This window comes from Mus pahari, chromosome 4 (genome assembly GCF_900095145.1).
Source record: "Mus pahari chromosome 4, PAHARI_EIJ_v1.1, whole genome shotgun sequence".
Taxonomy (NCBI): Eukaryota; Metazoa; Chordata; class Mammalia; order Rodentia; family Muridae; genus Mus; species Mus pahari.
Genome location: NC_034593.1, coordinates 97,601,352 through 97,621,931, shown reverse-complemented (window position 1 = coordinate 97,621,931; position 20,580 = coordinate 97,601,352). Strand labels below are relative to the sequence as shown.

The following is a 20,580-nucleotide window of genomic DNA, read 5'->3' as shown; positions in this document are numbered from 1 at the left end:
GGGAGAGGGGGAGGGGAAGGGGAGAGGGAGGGGGAGAATGGCAGTTTCTGAGCCAAGCTGACTCCACCTCTGTCTCAACCACTACCCCTGTAAGGAGGGGCAGTTGAGGTCTCTGGACCTTGGGTTGCTTTCTGATAACTGGTTATAGTATTTTCTGAGCCTGTAATGTGACCTTTAGTGGGTATAAAGCACCTTCACGGGGTCTAGTCTCTCACTATAGGAAACTGAAGAGTTCTCTTGCCAGGGTTGGGAGCTTAGCTGACTGTGCTGTGTGGTTCAGAGCTTGAGCCTTTGAGAAATGCAGTTCCTGACCTGAGGCTGCTCCTCTGTGGGCTGCAGACCTGAGCTTCTGTTGTGTCCTCAATGTGCAGGGCCTGAAGAAGATCTCTGCCTACATGAAGAGTAGCCGCTACATCGCAACACCTGTGTTTACTAAGATGGCCCAGTGGGGCACTGATTAGGCCCCTGCCATGCTGGCACTCACAGTGGGGACTTGTCCACACTGCGGATCCTGCAGGCCCTGGGTGGGGACAGCACCCTGGCCTTCTGCACGGTGGCTCCCGTTTCTCTCTCCTTCTTGCTCCGGTCTGCAGCTTGGTCAGTCCCATCTCCTCACCCTCACCCCAATCAAGCCCATGCAGCCTTTATTCTCCCCACTTTGTTTCACATGGCCCCTTCTTCATTGGCACCCTGACCCAACCTCACAGCCCTTTTCTGCGATCTGAGGTCTGTCCTGAACTCAGGCTCCCTAGAGTTACCCCGATGGTCAACACTATCTTAATGCCAGCCCTCCCTCTAATTACTCTGAAGGTCAATACTCGAGTGCCAGCCTGTTCCTGGTGAAGAGGCTGCCCCAGGCCTGTCTCATCTACAATAAAGCCTGAAACACACTTGCCGTGTGTTGTGTCTTTTCCCTTTTCTTTTTAACCTCGCCAAGCATCACAGTTTGAGCTCTGAGCCTGTAGTGCCGGGCTCTGAAGCATCTAATGGAACCAGAAGAGCTTTGACATAGTTTGGTTCTAGTCTGAGATCCTCACAGCAGGGATAAAGCTTTCTAGAGGACACAGAGGGAATCTCACTCACTGCGGCATGCTGGGACTTGGAACTGTGAAGAGCTGTGGGTCTCACTGAGTTATGAAACTGGTGGTGAGAGCACACAGGAGGAGCCCCGATGGTCTCTCCACCTTGCCCTGTTCTCAGAGAGCTGTTCAAAGATGAGTCTGTGACTATCAAACCCTAGTTTTCTGCAGGCATAATGTAATTAGCTGCTATTGTAGTCAGGGTTTGAATATAGCAGAATGGTTGCCAAGACCTGCATGGGTTTGGGACTGACCTGACTAGGGTACCTGGACATGAAGAAACACTGAAACAAGTACAGAAACAGGAATCTGTGAACCATGCACTTTGAAGGAGATGCAGGAGCTGCCCAGAAAGTCAGTGGGTACAGCTGAACAGGAAGATGGGTTTATTATATACCTGTGGATAAAGAGGTGTGGTGCCAGCTAATCTCAGTAGGGATCTATAGAGGACCAGTCTTGGGCTCAGTCAACCTGGAGGAAGAAGCTGTGTGGTCAGTACTTTCTGCACACAGTGTCCACATCTGTCCTTGGGCCTTGTCATTCCCAAGGGTCTGAGGCATTGGGGTTCTTTACCTAGGCATGTTCATATTCACCCAGACTTCATCTGCTCCCCGAAGATGATGTTTTATGTGTCAAATGGATTGCACTGAGAGCTACCCAGGTAGCTTGTAAAATGTTGTATGTTGGTGTGGCGATGGCGATATTTCCAGAAGAGTTGCACTTTGTCTCAGTAGACTGAGTGTGGAAGACCAGCCTCACCAGTGGGGTTAGGCAGCATTCACAAGGGCAGAGGTGGGACCAAAGCCAGACGATGGGTGAGTTCATTCTGTCATGCCTCAGGTTCCCGTCACCTGCTGGCCGAGTCACATGCATGCTCTTCTCCTGCTTAACCTGGAAGTTTCCCTGTGCTCCCTGTCCAGTCAGGACTGACTGCACCATGGGCTGTGTGGGGTCTCTTGCAGTCAGCAGATGATGGGATGTAGATCACAGGAGTCCTTTTCTATTAGAAATAACATGCACATACACACAGAATCCAAAATAATATGCCTACACATCCTCTTGATCCTGTCTCATGGGCCCTGGCTGATCTTGAAGGTGTAAGGGCCAAAACTTTAGCAGTCCTTAGTGACTCCCTTACCGTTATTGGTGTAGATCTCCCAACTTTTTTTGGTTGAACACCCAGAAGGACAACATAACCAATTGTGTAATTTAAACTTCCAAGTAATGTTTTGGTAGGGCTCAGGAAAAAAACACCAGTAGGCAAATATCCTAGAAGAACTCTATTGATTTAAAGATAATTTTGATACTAGTATATTGAACTTTGACTTTAGTAGCTAATAACCTTTACTCATCAAACATATAACATCATTAAGACTTATCACTCACAGGCTCTGTGTACCTTCTTTTTTTTTTTTTTTTTTTTTTTTTTTTTTTTTTTTTGATTTTTCGAGACAGGGTTTCTCTGTATAGCCCTGGCTGTCCTGGAACTCACTTTGTAGACCAGGCTGGCCTCGAACTCAGAAAACCGCCTGCCTCTGCCTCCCGAGTGCTGGGATTAAAGGTGTGCGCCACCACGCCCCGCTTTCTGTGTACCTTCTTCAGGCTATTTATAACTTGATTTAAAGTTTTAAAAAATTGTCTTTGACTTTTATTTTTAGCACAAAAATATTTTTTATTATATAAATCCACCCTAATACCGGATATTTTTATTTACCCTCTTTAACAAAAATTTACTTATTTATATATTTATATCCTTATCAGCTTCTAATTTTAACAAGAATTTAATTCACAGTATGTCTGTGGCACAGTGTAGTAAATTAAGGTTACCTGTACATGTATAGTCAAATTTCCAAATTTTGTTCCTCCTGCAAGTCTTGGAAAACTTCATATCACTTGGATTCTCCTGTCTTTCCTCCCTGTGGTCTCACATACTCTGAAAATAAGAGAGAGTTTTACATTCTACGAAGGACCTGCCAAGATACCAATGACCTTGAACACTGAACACTCCCTGTAAACAAGAAAAAGCAGACGAGAAACTACCGAGACATCCAAATATCTTTCTGTGTTAACCCTGTAGCTGCAGACTTAGGTACACCAGGGAGTGATACTGTGTGGGAGGATCCAGTGTGGCCTTGTTGGAGGATGCGTTAGTGGGGGTGTCAGCTTGAAGTCTCAAGAGCCTGAGCCAGCCCCAGTGGTACTTTCTTCCTGCTGCCTTCTGATCCAGATGCAGGACTCTCAGCTACCCTGTTTGCCTGTGTGCTGCCATGCTCCCTGCCATGAGGATAAATAGACTAGACCTCTGAAACTGTAAGAAGATCCAATTAAATGCTTTCTCTTATAAGAGTTGCCATGGTCACGAGATCTCTTCTCAGCAACAGAACAGTCAGTAAGACAAACACTAAAAACCTAAACAACGGAAACTTGGCTCTAGAGTAACATTGGTAAGATATGGTTTTTGAGTTTTAACCTCCAGTCCCAGGTACCACAATGACACGAAGAGCATTTGAAGCACTTTCTCATTCCTAGACATGCATGAATCAGGGCCTGGGCCATACATGGCTAATGCCAGGGAACTGGACAGGCCTTGTGCTTCCTAGAACCTATGCAGATACTCCATGTCTCCTCTAAACAGGATTCTGTAGCCCTTGGAAGCAGGAGAGGTGTCTGTGTCCTTTTTCCTTTCTTTCTTTTTAAAAAAAGATTCATTTATTATTACACATAAGTACACTGTAGCTGTCTTCAGGAACACCAGAAGATGGCGTCAGGTCTCATTGTGGGTGGTTGTGAGCCGCCATGTGGCTACTGGGATTTGAAATCAGGACCTTCAGAAGAGCAGTCAGTGCTCTTACCCACTGAGCCACCTTGCCAGCTCTGTCTGTGCCCTTGAGCACATGCTTTACCACCTAGCTAACTCTGGCTGTGAGCTCTGTGCATCATCCACTGTGCTGGTGAGTGTGAGGTTCCTACCACAGACTAATCGCTGTCAGTGGTGCTGGGAAACCCTGAAGTCCTTGTGCCCTCTGTGCCTGGCTCTTGGACTGAGCTCATAGGCATGGCCAAAATGCTGGCTGATTTATATGCTCATGGGTTTGATGGCGAAAGGATGAGTCTCCAACCAAATCCCCTAAAGGAAACACAGAGTCAGCTCGCTCTGCTGTTTGTCACTGTCCTGGGGTCATTCCCATGTCACCTCATATTCCCGTAACCCTAGGCTGTGCAGACAATGAAGTTTTGATAGCTTTCAGACGACAAGAATCCCTGAAGCAGTGATGTGTGCTGGATTAAGCTCTCAGGTTAGGGGCCATACCTTTCTGGTCCTTGTATTGAGGGGTGAGCCTCCTTGGATGACACATTCTCACAGTCTAGGTGTGAAAATTGAGCCCAGCGATGAAAGGAAGGAGAACCACCTCATTCTCTGCCTCTCTGGCCCATCTCCAGGGGGCACTGCCAACTTCCTGGGGACCCAGCAGAGGGAGGGTTGTAGGCAGAGAGCCACTAGAGCAGGCCTGCCAATCACTGCCTTTGGTATCTGAATACTCAGACCTGCTCCAGAAGACGGTAGAGTTTGAACTGGATCTCACCACTGTCTGGATAAGTTGGGATTCAGGCCGCTGTGAGGGTTGGCCCATTTGGGAGTGGGATAGAGAGGGCTCAGGGACTGCATGCAGGCAAACACCGCCCCCTATGCACTGGTGTCTGAAAGTGAAAATCATCCAGACTGAAGCCTGTCTGCTCAGTCCCCAAGGCTAGGACAGAAAACACGCCCAAGTCTCTGGGTTATTGGGATATCCGTGAGGTGAGTAGAAGGTAGGGCTGCTGAGAGGGGAGAGCCTTGGGTTGGCACACACTGAAGAGTTAGGCTGGTTCCAGGAGGGAGCTCCTCTTCAGCATTTTCTAGTCTCCTGTCTGTTCCTGTCAGGAGGCCTCTGCCTGTCCCTGTTCTCTTGTTAGATGTAGAGATGGAGGCTTCCCTAGAGAAGATGAAGTCACGTGTTTATGACCTTACTGTGACTTTTGTTACCCGCTATCTCTCGCAGCTGGGTCACGCCATCCGCCTGCTCCTGGAATACACAGAAACAGGCTATGAAGAGAAGAGATACGCCATGGGGGACGGTAGTGACATTCTTCTGGTCACACTCCTGCCCAACTTCTGTCCACTGGTGCCTGGAAGCTTCTCTCTGTTTCTTAGCTCTGTGGATCTCCTTCAGGTGAACGCAGAGCTTATCCCTTCCTGAGAGTTCCAAGACGATGCAGCCTTGGTTTTCAATAAATAACCCTGGGAATGAAGCGCTGGCTCCCTCCTCACCTGTGGCCATGTAGGGTTTGCTTAGCAGTTGCCTGTGTTTTGTGTGTCCCCTAGTCGGGTGGAGCCTACAGCCTTTGAGGGAGTATTCTTGTGTGCAGTTGGGGGATGTACGACTGAGTGACTCAGGTCAGATTCCTGTGCCTCAGGAGGACTTGCCCTGACATTTTGGGAGGATCCCAGGGGAAGGGAAGGATGTATAGAGGAGAGCTTTTCACATTATTTTATCTGCCACAGCTGCTGTTATGAATGAAGCTAGCAGCCGAGTGAAAACTTCAAGCTGGACCTGGACTTTCCCAATGTAGGTGCAGGGAAGGGGAGGTTTGGGGAAGGCATGGTGATCTCACCTCACCTCCTGACCTGGCTGAGGGTTGGGGATCAGTGTTTCTGCTCTCCCGCTCCATCCCTGCTGGCTGCACAGTGTTCTGTGATGGGCTGTGTCCCAGCTCTCCCATTCAGTGCACACTATGCCCATGGAGGGCTTCCCATGGCAGGCACACTGAGTGTCGGGTCCCGTGTCTGCTCTCACCCAGGGAAGGGATGCTGAGAACCCATATCCCATCTGACCATCCCTGCTTGTCTATCCAGCTGCCCTATTTAATTGATGGGTCACACAAGGTCACTCAGAGCAATGCCATCCTGTACCCCATTGCCTATAAGGATGGTCTGTGTGGTTAAGGCTGGCTGCAGGGTTAGGAACAAAAGCCATCTTGGCTTGGCTGGGGCAGGATGCTGAGGGCGAGTCTGGGCTGTGTGTGCTGCAGGTGGAGAGACAGAGGAGGAGAGGAGTTGTGTGTACATTTTGGAGAACCAGGCAATGGACACTGGCATGCAGATGAGCATGGTCTGTTACAGTCTTGACTTTGTGAGTCCTCACTGTGTGGGGCAGACAGGGGTTTGCAGGAGGAGTTAAAGGCTTGTGTTATTATCTATACTTGTCCTGTTTAGTATCTGAACTTATTTGCTCTGATTCTTCGAGCTTCCCAATTCAGCCAACGCACACACCCAATTCTTATTAATAAACACTTTATATCAATGCCTAGAAATCTTTGGTATTGTTGTGGCAGCCGTGACTGGGCATTTGGTTCCTATATAATACATTCATGGACTCAGACGTCTCTGCAGCTTTGAACTTGACCACCATAGTGGACCATCTTACCTAGTTGCTCACATACCATCCGCCTGTTCCCTGAGTGTACAGATTCAAACCGGAAGGAAATAAAATAAGCCTAATATATTCAGAAATCCACCTAACAGTTTTCTCAGAGCGTAGTCCCTGGTAGAAGAAATTATCACGGTCTCTTCCTGATTGGCAGTTCTTGGTCAGCCTGAGGATATTTGTCCCTTCCAACATCAAACGTGATTCAACTTGGCTCATGGTGCTCAAATATTGACCCTGCTCTGTGGCATTCTTCAAGAATAATTGTGCCTCTTGTTAACTACCTTGCTTCTCCTGTTCCACTGGATTTTCAAGTGTAGAACTTATAAGCAACCCAAATGTAGTCCTGGTTTGGATGTCAGTGGTGACAGGTTCAGGGACAGGCATTCTTATCTAACTTCCTGTCACCTCTGAGTGAACTCTGCTACCAAGCAGGCCTCTGATTATTACAACAGGAACACATTACCTAGAAACCTATGTACTGGCGCAGGCCCCGTCTAGAAAGGAGGCTACTCTTCTGCACAACCTTGTGAGTCCAGCCTTCTCTACAACACCCGTGTCTAAGGGTTGTGCCAACTGTTTTCTGTCTCAGGAGAAGTGAAAACCAGAGATCTTGAAGGGCCTCCCAGATCAGCGGGAGGTCCACTCGGAGTTCCTTAGGTAGCAGCCATGGTTTGTAGGGGACAAGGTAGAGAGGGCAGCAGGTGGGGAGGAAGAGCTGCCATCCTTCCCAGGCTTCCGGATCCTACCTCACTGACTGTCACTTCCTGCAGATCACCTTTGCAGACTTCCTCGTCTATGCTGTCCTTGATGAGCATCGAATGTTTGAACCCACGTGCCTGGATGCCTTCCCAAACCTGATGGACTTCGTGGCCTGCTTTGAGGTGATGCCCTGATCCTGCTTCCTCTTGGATGCCCTACTTCCCTTCCCCCTTTCCAGGTTGCTTCCCTAGTTCTGATCTATTGAGCACTGACTTTCTGCCAGGACCCATGTTCAGCCTCCTAGATCTGCAGAGTCAATTTATCATTGCCACACGCAGGCAACCTGGATAGAATTAGCTGTCATGATGAACAGATAAGGAACCTGAGACTGGGGAGGGTAAGCTACTTGCTCAATATCCTAGCACGAGCTGAGGCTGTTCTGAGATGAGAAAGATAGAAAAGATAGAAATAGTGAAGGTAAGGCTGGGGCTAGCAGGTCTTGCACAAGCTATGTCTTAGGCTGAGGAAACTCATTAAGATGACATATAGCCATCTTATATACTATTTCCAGTGGAGAAATGGGATGTAGTGAGCTAAAAGCTAAGCAAACAATGTTGCAAAAGGGAAACAGAATATCTCAAGAACAATATAATCTGAGTGACCTTGGGACAGATAACCATAGCCCTGTACAGTGGTAAGACCTGGAGTTTTAGGATCAGAAGTCACAGAGTCGTCAAGGCTCTAACGTTAGGCCATTATCAGCTCAGCCAAGAACATCCCTGGTCTCAGAGAAGGAGCTGTGTTCCTTCTCCTTAGATCAGGGTCTCGGGAATGCCTTGGATCAGCACAGCTCAACAGACAGAATTCAGTGTTTTCTGATTTGTTCAGAAAGGAAAGTCAGGTCTCTGTACAGCCTGGGTTTCTTGTCCAGGACCTGTGCCTTGCCAGACATATGAAGAATGTGTTTGCTTCTGTAACCATTGGGAAGAGACAAAGGCCAACTGATGTGCAGGACCAAGACATACTCAATGGTCATACCTGATCTGCAGAGCTGGCCACTCTTGCTTTGCAGTCTCTTCAGCCTTCTCTGCTTACACTCGGGGTTTGCTGAGTCACTGGGTGGCACCTGGACTCTCTTCCAAGCCACACAGGCCAGTTCTCAACCCTTCTGGTTTTCTGGATCCTTGCTTCTTTTAAGTACAGGCATGTCATTGCAGCCAGGAGTGACAGTGCCCCCTATGGGAGGCAGGAGGGAGTGCAGAGAGAGCAGAGTGGCAGCCACAGTGCTGGGCTGACCCTCTTAGCCATGGGAGAATGAGGAAGCTTCTTAACCTCTGCTACCTCAGCATCCCTGCTGATTGGTGTGATGGTGGGGCTGATTTTGCAGGGTGGTGGGGTGGGTTTTCTCCCTCTGGCTTTTAAAGTCTCTTGGATGTTCCTAGAGTGGGTTTGCAGCACTGAGGTCCTGGTCTCTCCTTCTCACCTGCAGGGCCTGAAGAAGATCTCTGCCTATATGAAGACCAGCCGCTTCCTTCCAAGTCCTCTGTACTTAAAACAGGCCACATGGGGCAACAAGTAGGACTGTGTATGGAGGGCAGGTGCTGGTAGGAGGATCTGTCAGTGCACCTCTGGCCCTGGACCATTCTTGGCTCCTGTTACCCACTCTAACACTCTTTCTCTTCCATTTCTTTCTCCCTTCTACCCCCTATTTGCAGTGAAGGTTCTACAAGGTCAGCTCTTCATTTCTTTGTTTCTGTCAGGGTTTTGACCAGATGGTCCTGGGATTTACTAGGAGCAACTTAATTGACATTATACACCTGACTCTTGCCTGAGAGATCAGCCTTGTCCAATCCCCAGGAAAGTGTGAACTACACTCACTATGTGTCTTGGCTTATTTCCAGTGGCTCAAAGACCGACCTCTTTGACTTGTTGGAGTGGTGTTTGTTCCTCTGTTCACAGAAAGAGTTGGGTAGTGGGACCATGATGGGAACTCTCAGTTGAGCAGGGCCTAAGACCAAATATAAACCTTAATGTCCTCTGATAGTTCTCATGCTGAGATTCCTAAAGGATGGTGCTCCTTCTATACCAGGGCTCCTCATTCACCCTCCAGGATGCAAAACCTCCATTGGCCATGTATTGTTGTGTGTCAGGCTTCGAAGAAACGCTGGGCTGGTGGGAAGAGGTAAAAAGGCCCTAGGCTCAACATCTGTCCTCATCCAGATGTCCTTCCTGACCAAAAGCTCATTTGTTCTCAAAGACGTTCCCACCCTTTGTGACTGGTCCTATGGGTGTTCTCACCCAACTCAATCACCCAACTCAATCCTTTGAAGGATCCACACACTGTTGAACGTTTGATCTCTGCTATGAATGGCAGAGTCCGGCATACTGTCAATGTTCAGGAAATTAAGGTTTGCTTTTTCTCCCCTCACAAGGATGGATTTGCCAGTGCTGCAAATTAGTGATCCAGATAACCATGGTTCCCCCAGAAGGCACAGAGTGGGGTACAGAAGATGTTCCATGTGGAGGTGTTGTAGTTTAACTCAGTCTCTCTCTCTCTCTCTCTCTCTCTCTCTCTCTCTCTCTCTCTCTCTCTCTCTCTCATTTAAGCAGGTAAGAGGTCGAAGCTGCCCCTGAGGGCCTGCAGATGGCAGGCCTCCTTTCCTGAGCAGCCCATGCAGCAGTGTGTGAGCATCCTGCTGTGAGTGTTTTGTGTTACCTCAAACACAAAAGCACTGGACTCCTTAAAGAAGCATTCTTTGATGGAGGCTAGATCATGGATTCTAGCCTTTGTCAACCACTTCTCCTGAGACCTGTGTGTCACTTGGAACATGTTGGAGGATGGCCCTGCTGGCCATTGTCCTTATGCCAAGTCTCAGCTGCTGTCTGTTACAGCAGTTAAGAAATAAGCACTCACAGGCAGATGTGCGGGTCACTGTGAAATAAATGATTAATTAAAAGGTAAAGTTTGTAAGATTAGAGTTCATCGAAGAGAAGTGTTTATTAATCTGGTAAGATCAAAATCCTTTATGCTGACCTTTATTAAACATTAACAAGCACAGATGAAATAACAGGGAAAGGGAACTATGATAAAAGTTAAGTAGCTAGACACAAATATTAATAGAGAGTCAGAGAGGGAGGGAAGGAGGGAGGGAGGGAGGATGAGTAAGAAGAGGAGGAGGAGGAGAAGAGAGAATGAGAGACTGTGTGTGTACATGTGTGTGCATGTGTGTGCATGTGCATATGGAAATCAGAGGTTGACAACATCAAATGTCTTCAACTACTCCTTACCTTCATTTTTTTCCCTTGAGATTTTGTCTCACACTGAGCTCCGCCGTTACTTATTTAACTAAACTATCAGGCTAGCAAGTTCCTGGATTCTCCTTGTCTCCTCAGCACTGAGACTGACAGTTACACACATCCTAGCCCGGCTTTTACACAGGGGCTGGGAATTACACCCAGGTCATTGCGCTTGCACGGTATGTAAGTGCTTTACAGATTGAGCCATCTCCACAGCCCTTCCTGGTCTTTTCTGGTCCCTGGGCTGGGGATCTGTAGAAGTCATAGCTAACATACAATAAATGACCATGTTTGGGTGAATGTGCTCCACACACACTGACTGCAGCAGAGTGAAGACCAAACAACTCAAACGTGGGCAAAGGACTAAAGGGAGTTTTCTTTTCCTTGAGAAGATATTACAGAGTTCATAGTCACACACAAAAAAAGTTGTTTGAAAATCATTTATCATTAGAGAAATGTACAAACCACATTGAATATCTGCCTCACACACATAAGGCTAGTCACTGTCAGTAGATAATGACAGATAGTGACTGCATGGAGGAATTGGAATGTTTTTGCTTTGTCTCTGAAAATGGAAAATGCTACAGCTACTGTGGAAATCACTCTGTTCCTTATAAAATGAGTAATGGAATTACTAATGTATCAATTCCTTTTCTATGTATTTACTCAAAATAATGCAAAGTTAACACATGTGGTATACATATAACATATACACACGTATAATATATAATTTATGTATACCATATATAGTGGCTTTAAATAGCTATATTGGCTTTTTGAGACATAATTTCTCTATTTACCTGGAATTATCTAGGTAGCCCAGGCTGGCTTAGACATGTAGTCTTCTTGCCTAAGCCTCCTGAGAACTTAGAGTTACAGGTATGTGCCACCATGGCTAGTTCAAATATGTACTTTTTAAAAAAGATTTACTTTTATGTATGTGTGTTGGGGTGTGTGTTTATATGCCACACAAGTGCAAGTACTCATAGAAACCAGTAGAGGGCATCAGAGCCCTGGACCCAGAGTTACAGCCATGAGATGTGGGTTCTGGGAATTAAACGCAGGTCCTGGAACAGCAAGGGCTTTGAACCACTGAGGCATCTCCCCAGCTCCTCAAATATGTATTTGTGCAAAGAAGCATTATTCAGATGAATAATAGAGACGCAACCCATGAACCCATTAACAAATGAATGTAAAAAGAAAAGGCTGGGCAGAAACACAGAATATTTTTCAGTGTTAAAGAGGAGAGCTATTTTAACCCATGATAAAACTTAGATGAAACTTGAGCCATTAAAACTGCTCAAAACAACAAACAAACAACCCCCACACACACTTTACAATTTTATTTATATTAACCACTTTCCCCATCATTCTGATAAAATACCAGACAGGACACAACTTAAGAGTGAGAAGATGTAGTTTGGCTGGCATTTCGTGAAGCTTGGCTCACAGTCCTTTGGCCCCATGTGCTTAGGCAGAATATCATGGTGGCCAGAACATATGACAGAGACTGGTTTCACTTCTTGGTGGAGAAGAGGCAGACAGTGTGACCCACAGGAACCATAGACCACACCTCTGCAAGGAACTGCCCCAGGCACCCCCCTCCTGCAGCTTTGTCCCAGTCTCTCACACATTCTCACACCCAACGAGCCACCACCTCTACTCAAGTGTTCAGAGTACGGTCCTGTGGGAGACATTCCGTATTCAAGCTGTAACATGTGAGGACAGCAGATATCACAGAGGCAGTGGTTTCTGGAGGCCGGAGGGAAAGGTGAACTGACAAGGCCTCCAGTGTCACAAAAGGGAAAGATGAGTGGGGACAGCTGCCACCATTAATGTGCTGCCACCATTAATGCGTGAGGCAATACCGCACTGACACAAGGTCACAAGTGATACCACAGAATTTACCTCAGTAAATATACCCAATAAACAAGAAAAGAAACAGCAATAGGTCATTGTACCATCCCCATCCCCAATTCAGATGCTCCCATTAAAGGACAAACTATTGTAAAGCTACATTAGATTTGAAATTTTAAGCGTGATTATAGAAGGGGATTGAGAGCAACTTCATCCTTCTGTCCCGGCGAGGACAAAATAAAGAAGGTGACCGCAGATGAAAAAGATCCCTGAACATTGTGCTCAGAAGCAATGAAAACATTCACCCGAGGGCCTCAGCAGAGGCAGCATGTGTACTGCAGACAAACCACGATTTGCTGTAGCAAGACTCCAGTGGGCTCCCTTCATTTACTGCGCTTCCTGACTCTAGAATGGGGAGAGGGACAGGCTTTCTTTTAAAAAAGATACCTGTTTGCATCGGAGTTGGCTCTGTCAGTCTGTCATTACTTACTGTTCATTACACATCTTTGCCTAGTTTCCCCCTTATTTCTAGGGTCAGAGGACTAGGATTCAACTCAAAGAGATCTAAAATACAGTTCATCTCATGGGGAGAGTCCAGGAGACTGACCAACTCTGGTCCATGGAGAGAGTCCAGGAGACTGACCATCTCTGGTCCATGGAGAGAGTCCAGGAGACTGACCAACTCTGGTCCATGGAGAGAGTCCAGGAGACTGACCATCTCTGGTCCATGGAGCCTTTTAGGGTCCTGGCCTCTTTCCTCCTTGTTGGGTTTTTAAGTACAGGAGGAGAAGTGGGGCGCTGAATCTAGCTGACCTGTAGGCAAGAGTTTTGTTAACCATTGGCAGGCAGGGAGCACAACACAGTAGGGTCTGAAGGAGGATGCTTCAGGTTCCTCTAGGGAGAGCAGAGCCTGTTCCTTTAAGATCTCCTGTGGGGGGAGTAGAGGGGAAGGGCTGCATCTCAAGGGACCAGGTCCAAGGTTGGCTGATATCTAAGACTAAGATAACTAGACTAAAAGGCACTATGTTATTTTGTGTTTCTGGTTTAAACAAGTGTTTTTGAAGGCTTGAGGACATTTTTGGATAAGGGCTTCTGAAAGAACAAAGGGCCTGTTAGTACACTATAGATAGGACAGTGGTCACTTGTCTTAGACGCAGTCCTCCATTCAGGGCTTCCATACCCAGAGGGGCCCTTTATCAGGGATGGGAAGACGAGCTCCCTGCCTACTCTCCTGTCCTTAGAAGAAGCTGCATCTCAATTATGGGAAGGAGAGAGAGAGAGAGAGAGAGAGAGAGAGAGAGAGAGAGAGAGAGGGAGATCTGAAGAGAGCATGGATGATAGCTATGAACACATACTTACCATAAACTTTGATGTGATTTTCTGGGTGCTGTAGAGAAAAGAGAGAGAGAGAGAGAGAGAGAGAGAGAGAGAGAGAGAGAGAGAGANAGAGAGAGAGAGAGAGAGAGAGAGAGAGAGAGAGAGAGAGAGAGAGAATAGGAAGAATAGGAGAGAATCAGAGAGAATAGGAGAGAATAGGCCAAGGCAGGAAGTTCCTACCATGCACAAGGGGCAAAGAGGCAGAGTGGCATCTGTCAAGGCCAATCGCATCCTATTGGTGACATAATCAGGCACAAGGTCACCTGGAATGGTGTCATCCTGTGCAACATTGCCCCTTAGCTCAGCCTATGTGTGAAGGGCTGGGTGCAAGTTAGGAATGGGGTAGGGTCTGATCAGGGGCCTTCACCTGAACTTACCAGAGAGAAAATACTGATTATTAGCCATTGTGTAGACAGAAGAACCACACTATGAGTCTCTCTAGTCAGGTGCTGAGAACCTGCTTAGCCCAGACTTTCTGCACCATCTCAAGCCCCGAGTTGGATAGGGCCAGCCTGTAGATTGTCTACACAGGCTCTGTGTCTCCACTGCCAACTTGTCGAAGCTGCTTACAATCCAGTTTACTCCACATCCTGCCGCCAGAATGTCTCATAACACACAACTGCACTGAGTGAACACCGTTATTCAGGACCAATGTCAGGATAGAGGGCGTTCTCCCCAGAGTGGCCCTTCAGCTCCCAGACTGTAGAGTCTGTGTCTAGAACTCTCGACTGCCTGTGACCTGTGCCGTGGGCTTCATCCTGGCTGGTTCAGATCATCTCTGTGCCTCTGGAATAAACAGGCTCAGTCGATGAGGAAGAGTAGTTCAAGATGAAAGCGGGGCATGGAACCCTTGACTTAACCTCTGCTCGTCTGCGCCTGGTCCTGCCTGTTCAGATCCATCAATGAGTTTCTAACAGAAGCCCGTGGCAGCCAGAGGATCTCGGCTCCACTCCATCCTCCCTCTTCGCCTCAGTTACTCCCAACTTCACAGCAGTTGTCAAGTACTTACTCATTCTTCTGCCTCCTCGTTGAGCTGAGTTTTGGCTCCCTGTCACTGAACTCTGGGTTACATCTATGTGTTCCTGTGAATACACATGTGTGCACATGTATGTGGAGGTTAGAGGTTGACATTTGGTGTCTTTATCAATCACTTTGTATGTAGTTTTTGAGACTGCTCTCTCACTGAACATGGAGTCTGTTGGGTCAGCTGAACTGGCAGCCAGGCAGTTCACCCTGCTAGAGTCGTATGCCTCCACCTCCCCAGCTCTGGGAAGTGCCTGCCACCATGACAAGCTTTGTCACATGGGTTGCACTGATATTTCAATGTTGGTCTGGCAAATACTTACCAAGTGAGCCATCCCCCTGCCCCTTCCCCTCAAGCCTGTTTTTAAACTCATTTATCACTGATGCTAAGAATCTGATAAAGGGAACCTTGGCTCTCTAACACTGGTAGGATTTTGTCTGTGAGTTTTAACCACAGGTGCCATGATGAAGGACATTGAGTCACCCTCTGATGCCCAGATACACATAAGCCAGGAGCTGGGGCCAGGGCTGAAATCAGTGAGTTAGGTAGCTGAGAGTTTGACTCTCAGGGACTTGGTCCTCTGCAGAGTCCTTCAAGGTTCTCTCTGGACAGCATCCTGTTGTCCCTTAGAATCAGGAGAGGTATCTGGTCCCTCCAGGCTACTGTGCCCTTGAGTTCGGGGTTCTGTCCATGGTGGTGGGACTCTTTGAGTTTCACAAGGCCTCTGTTTGATTCTTGAATTTAGCTCACAAGTATGGCCAAAGTGCCTATTAATTTATATAGTCACTACCTTGATGACCCTGTAGAATACCTCCTATAGGCTCATACAATTGGGTGCTTGGTCCTCAGTTGGTGAAACTGTTTGGGAAGGATTAGGAGGTGTGGCCTTGCTGGAGAAGGTGTGTTATTGGGAGTAGGTTTCGAGATTTCAAAAACATAAGCCATTCCCAGTTACCCCTCCTTCTTCCCTCCCTCCCTCCCTCCCTCCCTCCCTCCCTCCCTCCCTCTCTCCCCTGCCTCCTGCTTGTGGGTCAGATAGATGCAAGCTCTCAGCTACTGCTCTAGCCCCATGCCTGCCTGCTCCCCTGCTGCTGTTCTCATCACGATGGCCATGCAAGCTGCCTTGATCATGGTGTTTGTCACAGCAATAAGAAAGGAATTGAGACAGCCTCAGGTCCCCCAAGAGAAATACAGAGACTGCTTGCTTTTCTGTTTGGCTCTGTCCTGGGTCGTTTCCATTTCACTCTTCCTGTACCTCCAGGTTGTATGGACAATGCAGCCTGGAGTTTGTCAGACCTGCAGAGTCCTTTTTTCCAGGATGAGTACAAGAACAGACTCTCGGGTTGAGGCAATGCCTTTTTATCCATATGTTGAGATCTGAGCCCAGATTCCCAGAGTCTAGGTGTGAAAAACTGATCTACCAGAAAAGGAGATGGGTAGAACAGGTCCTAGCTGGCTGGTCTCCAGGGATACTGCCAACTTCCTGAGGCTCCAGCAGGGGGCAGATGGAAGAAGGCCTGCCAATCAATCACTGCCTTCGGTGTCTGAAAGCTCAGACCCGCCTTCGGATGATAGCTCCTGGACTTAGATTGGCTTTTACTCGCTACAGTGGGTTGGGCTTTATGGTTCCACGGTCGGTTCCTTTGGGGCGGGGCAGAGCAGCTCCCGACCTGTTCTCAGACTCATCAGCTGAGCATTGAAGAGTCTTTCCCGACAGTGGCTGACTGCACAGTGGCTGTCTTAGAGACTGGAGTAGAAATCATGCCCGTGACTCTGGGTTATTGGGATATCCGTGGAGTGAGTGGAGGGTTGGGCTGCTAGGCGGGAAGGGCCCAGGGTCAGAACTCAAAGCGGGACTACAGGCTTGGTTCCTCTAGGAAGGTTCCCATCAGGTTTTCCTTGAGCCCCCTACCTTCTCTGTCAGAGTGGCACCCCCCAGTCCAAACTCTGTCCTTGCCTTTCTCCCTCTCCCCCACCCCTCTTCCTCTCCTCTTAGTGAAAGGTGGAAAGGTTTCCCTAGAGGTGGTGAAGGATCTCACTAACGGACTTTTGTTACCCGCTATTTCTCGCAGCTGGGTCACGCCATCCGCCTGCTCCTGGAATACACAGAAACAGGCTATGAAGAGAAGAGATACGCCATGGGGGACGGTAATGATATTCTTCTGGTCACACTCCTCCCCAACTTCTGTCCACTGGTGCCCAGCAGCTTCTACCTAGCTCTCTGTTTCTTAGCTCTGTAGATCTCCTTCAGGCGAACCCAGAGCTTATCCCTTCCAGAAACTTCCTTGAGGGTGCAGCTTTGGTTTTCAATGTAGAATCATGGTTGTGACATGCTGGCCCTATTCTGACTGTAACTGGGTGAGGTTTGCCCACTACAGGTACTGCAGGCCTACTTCTTCTGTAAGCCTTAGTCATGAAAGGCCTATAGCCATTCAATAGCTCCTGGGCTTGGATTGGCTTTTACTGGCTACATAGCTGAGCTATTCAAGTGTGCAGCTTTGGTTTACTGGGTCAGACTGCATATTCCCTGCACAAGGATTCCCGCCTTTGACTTCTTGGGAAGGTTCTAGGGAAGGAGGCTTAGACATGGTGGCGTCCTTTTCACATCTTCTTGTCCACCACAGCTCCTGACTATGACAGAAGCCAGTGGCTGAATGACAAGTTCAAGCTGGACCTGGATTTTCCCAATGTAGGTGCAGGGAAGGGGAGGTTTGGGGAAGGCATGGTGATCTCACCTCATCTCCTGACCTGACTGAGAGTTGGGGATCAGTGTTTCTGCTCTCCTGCTCCATCCCTGCTGGCTGCACAGTGTTTCTGTGATGGGCTGTGTCCCAGCTCTCCCATTCAGTGCACACTATGCCCATGGAGGGCTTCCCATGGCAGGCACACTGAGTGTCGGGTCCCGTGTCTGCTCTCACCCAGGGAAGGGATGCTGAGAACCCATATCCCATCTGACCATCCCTGCTTGTCTATCCAGCTGCCCTATTTAATTGATGGGTCACACAAGGTCACTCAGAGCAATGCCATCCTGTACCCCATTGCCTATAAGGATGGTCTGTGTGGTTAAGGCTGGCTGCAGGGTTAGGAACAAAAGCCATCTTGGCTTGGCTGGGGCAGGATGCTGAGGGCGAGTCTGGGCTGTGTGTGCTGCAGGTGGAGAGACAGAGGAGGAGAGGAGTTGTGTGTACATTTTGGAGAACCAGGCAATGGACACTGGCATGCAGATGAGCATGGTCTGTTACAGTCTTGACTTTGTGAGTCCTCACTGTGTGGGGCAGACAGGGGTTTGCAGGAGGAGTTAAAGGCTTGTGTTATTATCTATACTTGTCCTGTTTAGTATCTGAACTTATTTGCTCTGATTCTTCGAGCTTCCCAATTCAGCCAACGCACACACCCAATTCTTATTAATAAACACTTTATATCAATGCCTAGAAATCTTTGGTATTGTTGTGGCAGCCGTGACTGGGCATTTGGTTCCTATATAATACATTCATGGACTCAGACGTCTCTGCAGCTTTGAACTTGACCACCATAGTGGACCATCTTACCTAGTTGCTCACATACCATCCGCCTGTTCCCTGAGTGTACAGATTCAAACCGGAAGGAAATAAAATAAGCCTAATATATTCAGAAATCCACCTAACAGTTTTCTCAGAGCGTAGTCCCTGGTAGAAGAAATTATCACGGTCTCTTCCTGATTGGCAGTTCTTGGTCAGCCTGAGGATATTTGTCCCTTCCAACATCAAACGTGATTCAACTTGGCTCATGGTGCTCAAATATTGACCCTGCTCTGTGGCATTCTTCAAGAATAATTGTGCCTCTTGTTAACTACCTTGCTTCTCCTGTTCCACTGGATTTTCAAGTGTAGAACTTATAAGCAACCCAAATGTAGTCCTGGTTTGGATGTCAGTGGTGACAGGTTCAGGGACAGGCATTCTTATCTAACTTCCTGTCACCTCTGAGTGAACTCTGCTACCAAGCAGGCCTCTGATTATTACAACAGGAACACATTACCTAGAAACCTATGTACTGGCGCAGGCCCCGTCTAGAAAGGAGGCTACTCTTCTGCACAACCTTGTGAGTCCAGCCTTCTCTACAACACCCGTGTCTAAGGGTTGTGCCAACTGTTTTCTGTCTCAGGAGAAGTGAAAACCAGAGATCTTGAAGGGCCTCCCAGATCAGCGGGAGGTCCACTCGGAGTTCCTTAGGTAGCAGCCATGGTTTGTAGGGGACAAGGTAGAGAGGGCAGCAGGTGGGGAGGAAGAGCTGCCATCCTTCCCAGGCTTCCGGATCCTACCTCACTGACTGTCACTTCCTGCAGATCACCTTTGCAGACTTCCTCGTCTATGCTGTCCTTGATGAGCATCGAATGTTTGAACCCACGTGCCTGGATGCCTTCCCAAACCTGATGGACTTCGTGGCCTGCTTTGAGGTGATGCCCTGATCCTGCTTCCTCTTGGATGCCCTACTTCCCTTCCCCCTTTCCAGGTTGCTTCCCTAGTTCTGATCTATTGAGCACTGACTTTCTGCCAGGACCCATGTTCAGCCTCCTAGATCAGCAGAGTCAATTTATCACTGCCACATGCAGGCAACCCGGATAGAATTAGCTGTCATGATGAACAGATAGGGACCTGAGACTATGGAGGGTAAGCTGCTTACTCAACATCCTAGCATGAGTAGAGGCTGTTCTGGGCTCCCAACTGCTTTTGGCTTCTAAGAGCAACATTCAATGTCTCTTCCTGATTTGTGCCAAAAAATAAGTCAGGCTTTAAAACAGCTTGGGTTTCTGGTCCAGGACCTGTGGTATGCAGAACATGTGAAGAATGTGTTTGCTCCTGCAACCGTTAGGCTGAGAGAAAGGCAGACTGATGTGCAGGACCAAGATATACTCCATGGTACTATTTGATTGGTGTTGTCAGTCCTGTTGCTGACCTATGAAGTACTGTGACTCAGGGCCGTTCCCGTGGGAGACTTCATCTTGAGTTCTTTTGGTGGGTTTTTTCCTCCCTCTCTTCCTCCATCTCTCATTGTGTCCCTCTATGAAATGAGGTCATACTTTATCCTTACTGCAATACTTTGGAATTTCCCTCTGTATCAGGCCCAGCTGGACATGTAAAACTGTCCCTCCATCCTGGGACTGAGTGAAGCCAGTAGGTGGGGAGGCGCAACAGACCATGAGACACCTGTGATATTAATGGCTGCCTGGCCCTCACCTCACAGTTAACCATGAGCTACCCTGACCTCTCTGGTTTGACACCAACAGGATGTACTGTTTTCATAGTTGAATGGTCGAGACATTGCCATAGCAACAGATCTCGGCCTAGAAGCACTTCTCCTTTCCCATTTGCCATTAAGAGATGCATGTCTTTTTTCGTTAGCTCTCATCACCGTGGTTGTGATCCACGTGGAGTGGCCTTGTGAGTGTGCAAGAGCTGGCATAGCTGAGGAGGGGAGTGCAGAGGCCCTTGTTCTGAACACAGATGGGTGTGGCTTGTTGGGGACTGGTAGCTCTGGCTCTCTCTTGATCTTTAGAAATGACCTGTGCACTCTCTGATGAGGTGTCCTGTATCACCGTCCACTGCATCAGCGCTAGAGATGAGGTTGGTAGGGGCTCAGTGGGGTTGTGCTCAGGGCTCAAGTGGAGATGGGTTAGCTTCTGGTGATCAGCTGGAGCTGGCCACTTGTGCTTTGCAGTCTCTTCAGCCTTCTCTGCTTACACTCGGGGTTTGCTGAGTCACTGGGTGGCACCTGGACTCTCTTCCAAGCCACACAGGCCAGT

The 20,580-nt window shown here is 48.1% G+C and overlaps 1 protein-coding gene and 2 pseudogenes across 2 annotated transcripts in view; all 3 read left to right on the top strand.

The window, feature by feature from the left end:
- LOC110320064 (glutathione S-transferase Mu 3) overlaps positions 1 to 859 on the top strand; it is a 5,305-nt gene extending 4,446 nt beyond the window's left edge. Inside the window, exon 8 of one of the 2 annotated variants that reach the window (XM_021195948.2) lies at positions 372 to 859. In XM_021195948.2, coding sequence (XP_021051607.1) covers positions 372 to 461 — 90 coding nt within the window. In that variant the 3' untranslated portion in view covers positions 462 to 859. The remainder of the gene's footprint in view (positions 1 to 371) is intronic. The other variant, XM_029537250.1, reaches the window with a different exon arrangement.
- A 1,031-nt stretch (positions 860 to 1,890) lies between these two features.
- LOC110320858 lies at positions 1,891 to 8,831 on the top strand (annotated as a pseudogene).
- Positions 8,832 to 16,562: 7,731 nt separating this feature from the next.
- Positions 16,563 to 20,580, top strand: part of LOC110320857 — a 5,552-nt pseudogene continuing 1,534 nt past the window's right edge.